At 49.5% G+C, this 10,852-nt stretch overlaps 1 protein-coding gene across 1 annotated transcript in view; it reads left to right on the top strand.

Moving 5' to 3' along the window:
- Positions 1 to 10,852, top strand: part of LOC103802476 (glutamate receptor ionotropic, kainate 4-like) — a gene marked incomplete at its 5' end in the record, with an annotated part of 45,064 nt that overhangs the window by 19,151 nt on the left and 15,061 nt on the right. The window contains 1 exon segment of the mRNA XM_009074956.1: positions 6,106 to 6,219. Coding sequence (XP_009073204.1) covers positions 6,106 to 6,219 — 114 coding nt within the window.

Here is a 10,852-nt window from a genome sequence, read left to right as displayed (position 1 = left end):
GCAGGAAAATATTCCTGTCACAGAGGTCCCAAACCCTTCCCAAAAGGAAAGCTCTGCAGCTGCCTCTGTGCAGCACAGTATTACTGTAGGAAAGTGATTCCTCCTTGACCCTGAGCAGCTGCCAGAGAATAAGGTTTGACTCACACACACTTAATGTGCAGGACCAAAAGGTCAGAGAATTATCCAGCTCCATGCAATGCCTTTCCTGTAATCCCCCTGTGGCACCGAATCTCCTCAGAGCAACTTGAGGCTGGATGGGCAAAGTGTTTCATTTTATTGCTTCTAAATTAACCAGCTATTGATTTATCCTTAAGCGCTGAAAATTCCATTACAGCTAATTGTGCCCCATGATATGATTGAGCAGGAGGCTGCAGAAACATAAATTTCTTGTTGACCCAAATTCACCAGTACATACCTTATCGACTTGTTGAGTGAGCTAATGAAGAGGTAAGGAAGAGAGGGATCAGGATGGCTTGGGAAGGGCTGCAGACTCCTGTGGTCTAGGTCAGCAGGTTGAGTTGTCAGATCAAGAATCCTGTGCAGTTTGTAATCAGCTGGTGGAGGTTTGGCTTGGGAGAAACCACTTAGAAGGATTCATAGAATCAGAGAATCACAGACTGGTTTGGGTTGGGAAGGATATTAAAGCTCTTGTTCTAATTCTTCTAACACCTTCCACTAGCTCAGGTTGCTCCAAACCCCATCCAACCTGGCCTGGAACACTCCCAGGGATGGAGCAGCCACAGCTTCTCTGGGCAACCTGTGCCAGTGTCTCAGCACCTCACAGGGAAGAATTTCTTCCCATCATCTAATCTAAACCTCTCTGTCAGTCTGAACCCACTCTCCCCTTGCCCTCTCACTACAGAGTCCCTTTAGCCCATGGTGCAGTGAAAGATGTCCCAAACTCAGCAAACACCAAGCTAATTTGTCCCTCTGTGCATGCAGGACAGGGAGATTGACCACCCTGCTCCTTCCTGGAGCCAGCAGGGCACTAAAGCTCCTGTTAGCCTTGCTGGCTCTGGCCCAGACTGCAGCCTCCAGCAGTTGGGCTGACACTGCACACGTGTGCTATCCATAACAAACAAACGAGAGGGAACAGCAAATCTTCCCATCTTCTATTTTTTGGCATCAGAGCCTTAGGGGACAATAGGGCTGGAAGAATTACATCTTGCTCCTTCTCACTGCAGTGCAGTCTCTGGCTCAGAGTCCCTGATGGTTGTCTGTCCCTTCCTCTCTCTCTCTCTCCCCAGCACATCCTTGAGCTGAAATGAGTTTGCTGGCATGATACAAGCCAAGAAATGTATTTTCACAGCAAGGTGACAGCCTCCTCCTTGTTCCACCATGCCTGCATTTGCTGTCCTGTTAGTGCAGTGCCATGGTGGCTGTGCTCAGTGCCTGTACATCAGCTCCCAGCAAGCCCTGGGTGCTCAGCTCCCTTCCTCCTCCCCAAGGAGACAGGATTGTGCCTGTCTGAGGGGATCCAGTGGGATCCAGAGGAGCTCTGGAGAACATCAGGTCCAACCTCTGCACAGAGCAGGGGTCAGGTCCAGCCAGGAGCTCAGACTGCATCCCCACGGGTTTCCAGTGGGATCCAGAGGAGCTCTGGAGAACATCAGGTCCAACCTCTGCACAGAGCAGGGTCAGGTCCAGCCTGATCCAGCAAACTCTGGATGAGTTTCTAGTGGGGCAACATCTAGAGCAGCAGTGCTGGGACTGCAGTGGAGTTAATACCTGGCAGCCAGGTGGGTCCTGAACGTTGATTCCAGCCTTCTAGAAGGCTCTTTGAGCACAAGGGCAGTGTAAGAATTAGCTTTCCCTGGCCTGGATCACACTGAGGAGCTCTGTGGGCAGCACTGCTGAGACTCACTCTGGTGTGAGAATCATGCATCACCTGGGGGATGGAGCTTCCAAGGTGCTGTTCAAGCCAGGGACTGCTGCTCCTGGGTGAAATCCCAGCCTTATGCTCCCAGACCTTTACTCCTGGCTTGCTTTTCATGTGTTTGACATAGAGACAGCCTCAAACCTTACACCACTTAGACATCCTCACTGATGTCATCCACAGCGTGACAGGAGGCTGTGAGTTGCTGTGGGGCTGAGCAGGACTGTTGTCCCAGCTGCATCCCATGCTGTGGGAGGCTCTGGAGGGATGCTCTCCTCCCTGGCTCTGGGCTGATGAGTCCCATTCATCCCCATTAGCTGAGCCCTGTCAGTGCCCACAGTGAGGAGGTGGATGCCTCCCCTGGACTGGCAGTCCCTGCAATTTGCTTCTTAAGAAGGTTTAATTGTTGTTCCTCGGGGGCTCAGCTCAGCCCCTGTGTTTAACATCCCTTCCTGTGGCAGCCAGAGCCTGTGTGCTCCTGCAGGCAGTGCCCAGGGCAGTGCCAGGGGTGGTGGTGGTGGTGGCAGCTCAGGTTTTATCTCACACACCAGCCCACCTGGGCTTCCTCTCGCCTGGTGAGAGTTTGGCCTGGTTTAAGTAGTGTTTTGTTAGAAGAAGTGGCTGTCTCTCCTCCCAAAATGCTCTGGGTCTGTTTCTAAGCCTGTTTCATGCTGGCATTTATAGCTACAACTGTGCTGGAAGGATGAAAACCAAGCACTTACCCCTTCTCCCCCCCTCCCTTTGCCTCCTGTTCTCTGTCTCATAGAATCATAGAATTTTTAGGGGGTGGATGGAGCTTAGAGATCATTTAGTCCCAACCCCTGCTAGACCAGGTTGCTCAACACCTTCCCAAACCCATCCCATTGCCCCTTGTCCTGTCCCTGCAGCTCCTAGCAAAGAAGAGCCCAGGCAAGGGCAGAGTGCAGAAGCACAAGGCAAAATCCATTTCTCCCCCAGTGCATCATTTAGCCCCTAAAATCCCAACTCCTACCTGTGCTCAGGTGGGGAGGCTGTCGAGTGCTCAGGTTTGCAGAGCTCCTCTGTAGCTACACTGAAGTCAGGGAATCACAATGTCCTGTCCCTGCAGCTCCTAGCAAAGAAGAGCCCAGGCAAGGGCAGAGTGCAGAAGCACAAGGCAAAATCCATTTCTCCCCCAGTGCATCATTTAGCCCCTAAAATCCCAACTCCTACCTGTGCTCAGGTGGGGAGGCTGTCGAGTGCTCAGGTTTGCAGAGCTCCTCTGTAGCTACACTGAAGTCAGGGAATCACAAGAAGTTTTGTGAACATCAGGAAGCAAAGTTGAAAGCATGAAATGAATGATATCCAGGCAGAGAATTCTTTGCATGCCATTCCCAGATCAAAGTTTCTTGCTGTCAGATATCAGCTCTTAGCTTGCATGACTTTGAGCCTGCAGAGAGAGAGTGAGTCTGTGACAGCTAAAGCCACGAGGAGCTGTGTCTCTGCTGCAGAAAGTTCTGGCACAGGAGAAGGAAGATGTACCTGGGCACAGGTTAGAGCATTCTGTGAGCTGCTGTACCTCTGATGTAGAAAAAAAAAAAAAGGCCAAAAAGTTGAGCAGGCAGGGAATGAGCAGAAAAAAAAATCAACTGTAATGGAATGACAGGACTCTCTGGAGATGAGAGAAGGGAGCTGGGCACAAAGTCTGTGTGCCCAGGGAAGGCAGCTCTGCTGTGCTTTGTTTCTGCTCTGCAGGCAAAGGGAGGGGGATGGATTTGCATTATATTTTGCGTAGGGAAGAGCAGATTTCAAGATGTTGCTGCCTACATCAAGATGTTCAGCAAACAATCAAGATGTTGCTTCTCCTCAGGGCACAGTGGTCATGGCCCTGCATTATATTTTGCGTAGGGAAGAGCAGATTTCAAGATGTTGCTGCCTACATCAAGATGTTCAGCAAACAATCAAGATGTTGCTTCTCCCCAGGGCACAGTGGTCATGGCCCCAGGGAGTGTTTGGACAATGTTCTCAGGCTCGTGGTGGATTGCTGGGATGTCCTGTGCAGGGTCTGGATTTGGACTTGGATTATCCCTGTGGGTCCCTTCCAGCTCAGGATATTCAGTGATTCTGCAAGGTCTGGATGGACATTGAAGGAGAGGAAGTTTAGGTTAGACATTAGGAAGTTTTCCCTGTGAGGGAGGTGAGACACTGGCACAGGTTGCCCAGGGAGGCTGTGGCTGCCCCAGCCCTGGCAATGTTCATTCCAGGTTGGATGAGCCTTGAGCAACCTGCTCTGGTGGGAGGTGTCCCTGCCCAGGGCAGGGGGATGGGGCTGGATCATCTCTAAGCTCCATTCCAGCTCCTAAAATTCTCTGATTCTATGAAATAATGATAGCTGGGGGAATAATCAGAAGGTACAAAGCTCCCTGATAGCATCTGTGTGTCCCACCCTGAGAAGGTAAGGACAGGTGGGTGATGCTGACAGACGTAGGGACTGTGTTGCTCCTTTCATCAGCACCTTTGTATTGGTCTCTGGCTGGGAATGTCCTTAGAGCTTGGGCATGAAATGCCTTTGACATGGCATATTTACAGTCTGACTTTGCTGGTAGAATCGTATTCAGTCTGGAGAAGGGGAGAAGAAATCCATTGTCAGAATAAGCTGTATCTTCACTGGGGGCTTAGCTGGGAGAGCTTTCCCCAGGACAATAGTACCTGCAAACCCTTTTAAGTAGAGACAAGAGAGGTTTAGGAGGCTTTAGGCTTTCCTCTTAGATAAAATTTTTCACTTGCCATGTTCCACAGATGAACTGATCCCATTTGAGTAAGCTGCTGGTGTTTACACAGGGCTCAACTGCTCACACACCACGTTATGATTACTGGTGTCTTTTTTAAAAAAAAAGCTTGTGGGTAAATGTCTGCCCAGGCAGAAATTCTCCTTAGCTCATAATTCATTCCAGCCTGAATCTCTGAGGGATCTGTAGCAGAAACACTTGCAGAGACCTGGCACTGAGCATGGCCAATAAAGCAGTTCTGTATGAGCTGTGAAGTGTCACCTTCTCTGTGACCCTCTTACTGGGCATGTGGATCACCTTGCCTTTCTTTTCCATGTCCTTCATCCTTCTGGCTCCAGCACTGCTGTTCTTCCCTCTTGCAACTCCAGCCATTCCCTGGACCATCATCAGGCCTGATGGTGCCTTGGCTTCTGCACAGACCTTGTCAAATTTAGGGACAACAAGTGCAAATAGCTTTTTTGTCCCCCTCCTTCCCCTTCTCCACATGCATAATCATCCTCCTGCAAAGCAGGCAAACAAATGGATAAGGGAATGGAGGAGGTTTCATTTTTACAGAAAGCAATTATAGACATTAAAAGAGCGAAAGCAATAAAAATAATATTTAAAATTCAAATCCCTTATCTCTATTACAAGGGTATTAACAGGGGAAGGAATTATTTGTGGGTTTTTTTTTTCTCTCTTCCTAATCTCATTTGCTTTGCAAGTCAATCTGGGAACTTTTATGCATGTGTCCTCTCAGGGGGGTTTTTTGGGGGGGAGACTGACCCTGACGTCTGGGGGTTGGCAGGTTTGGAATTCTGGGGTTGGCAGGTTTGGAATTCTGTGTTTGGCAGGTTTTTTGGAATTCTGGGGTTGGCAGGTTTGTAAACTTCAGGACACAGGGGATGGGGATAGTGATGCTGCTTTGCCACCTACCTATGGTACTTGCAAGTAGCACTGTAGGGACAACTGTGCTCAACAGGGGCTTGGGAAGGGGGAGGTTGTTCTTCTGTAGATGAATTCATTATTTATTGTTCTTATGGCTCCTGTTTTGGCAGGTTTTAAAGCAGTAGGTGAATAGAAATGGCAGTGAAAGGCTGTGAGCAGTCAGGGGAAGGGGCTGATGTTCTGGGTGGTTAGCACAGCTCCTGGCAGTGTCCCTATGTGCTGCTCTCTGGGAGTATAGAGAGAAACACATGGAAGGGGAAAATGTGGAGAATGATTAAACTTTGGGAAAGGTTTGAGAATGGCATATGTGAAACCCACCTTGATTAAACTTTGGGAAAGGTTTGAGAAGGGTATATGTGAAACCCACCCAGGGAGAGATGTGGGAGCATAGTCTGAGCTGATGGACATTACCAGCAAAACTCCTGCAGCTTCCACTACACCTGGATTTTTTTTACCCTGCAGGAAATCCACCCTGTCTCAGAAGAGAACATAGCCCCAGGTATGGCTCAGCTGCTTTCCCAGGTGCTGACCTGCTCTGCTGTCCTCTCTCCCCAGAAAGCTGACTTGGCTGTGGCAGGGCTGACGATCACGGCGGAGCGGGAGAAGGTGATTGATTTCTCTAAGCCCTTCATGACGTTGGGAATTAGCATTCTCTACCGAGTTCATATGGTAAGAGCCTTATTTTACAACCATTTATGGCCCTCCTTTATTTGCATGCAAACGTGCCTGGTTAGAGAAGAAAAATGAATGACTCATAAAAATATTTGGGTTTCTTATTTAATCTCAAATGTGCTCGACCTTTATTTCCTCCTTTTCTCTGCTTTCCTGCTGTGTGGCAGCTTGGTGGGTTGGATTCCTGTTCAACCCCCCAGCCCTGCTGGCTCCTTTTCCCCATCCTCTCTGGGCATACAGTGCTCCCTGGCATGGTGGGGACGATGGGCAGAGAGTCCTGCCAGGTTGGTGGTCCCAGGGCAAGTGTGGGTAGATGTTGGCTTGTGTTCTTCAGGCACAGCAAAGGCCACAGGATGGTTCTAGTGTGGCTTTGAGCCCACTGGGTGAGGTGTGCCAAGGGCAGGCTAGGCTGGGAAGGTGCAGCAGACCAACAGTGTCTCCACAGCTGCAGAAACCTGGTTTGGAGTCACCATCTGGTTGGGTTTGGTGGGGAGACTGCCTGGAAGGCTGAGCTAGGAGAGCTGTGTGTGCACCTCATCAGTCTCAGGGTGATGTTCCTGATGTCAGCTCTGCTCCCAGCCTCTCTGCTGTGCAGCATTGCTGCCTTCTCTCAGCTGAGAATCAAATCCACTGTGGGCAATTAGCTCTTTGTGTGGGCTTTGTTTCTCCTCTCTCAGCCCTTCTCGTTTGCCTCCTCTCAGTTCTTCACCCTCAATATCAGCAGACCCTGCAGCCCTAGGAGAATTCCTTACTCTTAGGGTATTCCCTGCCTTGTGTGGGTGCTCTCAGCCCCTGCTCTGGAGGAGTGAGCAGGGACACATGATGTGAGTCAGAACCCCAGACTGGTTTGGGTTGGAGCCTTTATAGTCAGTAGAATCACAGAATGGTTTGGGTTGGAGGAGACCTTAAAGATCATCTCATTCCAACCCCTGCTCAAGTTGGAAGGGACTTTATAGCTCATCCAGTTCCACCCTCTGCCATGGGGCAGGGACACCTTCCACTAGCTCAGGTTGCTCCAAATCCAACCTGGCCTGGAACATTTCCAGGGATGGGGTCCAATTTTCTTGTGTAACCATGCCAGTTGTTAACATCTCGCTCAGGTTGTCACTGTGCTGCAGTTTGATGTTTAGCAGCTCCAGCAGCAGCAGTAACATCGTTATCCACTGCCACCCACAAAGCAGGTCAGGCATTACATTCAGCAACACACAGACCTTGTGGCTCAGAGCAAAACAGCTGGGAATATGCCCAGGGGAATTGTGTGTGCAAGTATGTACATGGCATTGCATTGTAGCTTTGCTTAGCCAACACTTGTTGTCTTAAATCCTCATAGATTCTCTTGCATTTCCATCCTCTGTGTTCCAGGCTCAGGAGAGGACAAATTTCCCCCAGTTACTCCCATATGGAAGCCCCAAATTCCCTGTGTCAGGGAAGTTCAGGCAGCCAGGCCCTTTGCAGCAGGATGTCACATTATCCCCAATCTGCATTTTGGATATGTGCTCTGCACAGTGTCAAGTGTGATGGGAGTGACAGTGTCTTGGTTTCTGTCAGCTCAACAATAGCAGCCAAGAGGATAAAACCACTCAAGCTGCCTGTCCCAGCCCCCTCTCCATCCGGGAGGCTGTTCAGGATGCAGCGTTGGGGATGAAGAGAAACACATTCACTGTGTGCTGAGTGGCTCCTGCCAAGAGCAAACAAGTAATTAAAATCTAGTTAAAATTCTGTTTCCTCTGGTACATGCAGAATTTAGGATCAATGGCTTAACTGATCAGATAAAAAAAAAAGAAAAAAGGGCTGACTCTCCAAGCAAATGGAAATCAAATGTCACTGTCCCTTCCCTACTACAGTCAGGTTTTCACAGCATCAGCTACCCCATGGATCCAGGAGGTGTTTCTGCCAGTGTCTCTTGGCTGGGGTTGTTATTGAGTTTGGGAATTGAGTAATATGATATATTAGGAAGAAATTCTTCCCTGTGAGGGTGCTGAGGCCCAGAGGAACTGCGGCTGCTCCATCCCTGGGAGTGTTCCAGGCCAGGTTGGATGGGGCTTGGAGCAGCCTGGGCTGGTGGAAGTTGTCCCTGCCCAGGGCAGAGGGTGGAACAAGATGAGTTTTAAGATCCTTCCAACCCAAACCATTGCATTATTCTATCTTCAGCAAATCCCTTAAGGAGGATTCATTCCCTAAAGGCATTCCTTCCTCCAGAGGGAACGCAGGAATATTGGTGCAGGAGGATCTGCTCTATACATGCAAGGCATTTGCTGCTGCCTCAGGGAGCTCTAGAGAAGTGTCTGACACATCTATTTAGAGTGGAAGTTCTTCAGGGCAAGGAGCAGCTGCTGCTCATGCTGGTCCCAGAGTTAAGCAAAGCTCCAGCCTATCCTTCAGGCACTTCCCAAACTGAACAGGAGTCATAATTACAGATTTCAGAAGTGTTTGGCAAATATTTCCTGCTGTTGGTCAGCATTTGGTTTTTAGCTGCTTGGTGAAGGAGCCAGTTAGGATTTGAGTGGAGGAGCTGTTCAGTGACCCAGTTAGGCTTGTGAAGGAGACACAGAGCATCTCCCAGGTCAGGTCCCCCTAGAATGAGCCTGTCTTTGCTGCCTCAAGGCCTTGAGGAGTGATGGCAGGAGCAGCCAGGGCTCATGCTCTCCCCAGCAGCAAGGAGCTCTCCCCATCAGATGCTCAGAGCTTTCCCTTCCCTCTCCAGCACTTGGCACCTCTTCATCCAGACCTCTCCTGCTTAGCTTGAGGAGAGTGTCTGAGAGCTGCGTGGCAATTAACTTATCAAACTGGTAAATATTTGCTCAACAAGAGAGTTAATTGCTCTGGTTTCCCTTTAAGGCTGTGCTTTGCAGAGCAGCCCCACAGCCCCATCTGCTTCCATCCCTTCCCTTCCCCTCCCCACCCCAAAAGCCACCTCTGCAGTGTCAAAAACTGCAGCTGACGTATGTTAATCACAGCAGAGATGAGATGTAGCCTAATAAATAACCACAAATGAGCCTGTCTCTTGCTGAGGAGTTGTCTCCACGCCCTGGTCTCCTCCCAATGTGCTGGCATTTTCTTTCCATTTCCATGGAACTCCAGTGGCAAGTGATTTCTCACCCCTTTCTCCTCCCCACGCCTCCAACCCAAGCACCACAGTGCCTGTGCCTCTTATCACACATAACCAAGTATGGCAGCTGTAAATGGGGCTGTCATTTTTCTCAATTTCACTGGTTGTGATCTAATCAAGGATGGATTTCTGACAAGGGCACTCTAATAGGCTTTCTGACTTGCAGGCTGTTAAGGGGGGAAAAAAAAAAAGGCTTGGGTTTGTTTTATTAGGTTCTTCATCCTGACCAGCTAGTGGGACGTGGGGATGGCAGGAGAGAGATGACAAGCACTGAGCAGTCACTGTGCTGGGCAGAAGCCTGAAATCAGGTGCAATTTCTGCACCTCAGAGGGATAAGTCAGGGGTTTTTTGTAGCATACACAAGCTTTGCTCACGTATCTGCCTCCATGGGCAAGGGACTAGACATGCTGCTGGCTCATCAGCCCTGCTGTGCACCCCCTCAGGATGAGCAGAAGTAGGTTTGGTGAGCACACTGAGTTCAGGCCAAGGCTCAAAGTGTTGCTATGTGGTTGCTGCAGAAGGCATGAAATGGGAAGGATGGAATGAATAGCTCCTTCATTCTGGCAGGAGGAGGCTTGACAGCTGAGGCAGAGGAGCTGAGAGGAGCTGAGCACCCTTCCTGACCACCCCTGCTGCTCTGCCAGCGAGCATCCTGCTCCACTGGAGCAGGGGTGGGAGTGACTGGTTGTGGTCCACATTGGCATGTTGGTTTTGGACCATCTGGTGACCCCAAATTAGTCTCAGGATTCACAGCAGGCTGTGTTTGGCTTTTGCTTGCTGACTTCAAAGAAAGGACCTTGGAGAAGGAAGGAATCCTGATCTGCATCTGGATCAGGTGTGGTCATCCTAGAGCATACACATTCTGGTTTGGTGAGACCAATGTGCTGCAGTTAAACCTTTCTGCCTTTCCAGGCTGAGTGCATACACATTCTGGTTTGGTGAGACCAGTGTGCTGCAGTTAAACCTTTCTTGCTTTCCTTCTGACTTCCAGAGGGAGATCTCATCTGCTTTTTTTAGGGATAATGTCAGTGAGAAATGACATGGACAGGGCTGACTGTTCCTGTCTGAGCACTGGGATCCCTTCACCCTCTGTGTGTGCAAGGCAGGCTGAAAACAAATCCAGGAATCCATAGAGATCCACTCCTCCTTCCCTTCCCATATGTCCTTGTCCATGCTCTTAGGTCACCAGTATCTTCCCAGAAAACTGCTTCTCACTGACTGTAACTGAAGAACTTCCAAGAACAACTGAGAAGGGTAAATGAATCTCTCGTGCTTCCATCTGAGGAGGCCTTCATCAATTATTGGACATTTTGAACATATCTATTCCAGGAAAAAATTGCTCTTCCAATTAGCAAAGCTGTATTGGGACAGCTAAAAATATCTGACAGACTCCAGATATTGTCATTCCCATCTTCAAAACAGACAGATAAGAGAGTTTGTGCCCTCCGTGGGAACAGAATATCTTTATTCTTATCCACAACTGTGAATGGAAAGAATATGGAGCAGCAGCCTGAAAATGAC

Source organism: Acanthisitta chloris, unplaced genomic scaffold (genome assembly GCF_000695815.1).
Source record: "Acanthisitta chloris isolate BGI_N310 unplaced genomic scaffold, ASM69581v1 scaffold13045, whole genome shotgun sequence".
In the NCBI taxonomy this organism is placed as follows: domain Eukaryota; kingdom Metazoa; phylum Chordata; class Aves; order Passeriformes; family Acanthisittidae; genus Acanthisitta; species Acanthisitta chloris.
This window is presented reverse-complemented; position numbering and strand designations above follow the sequence as displayed.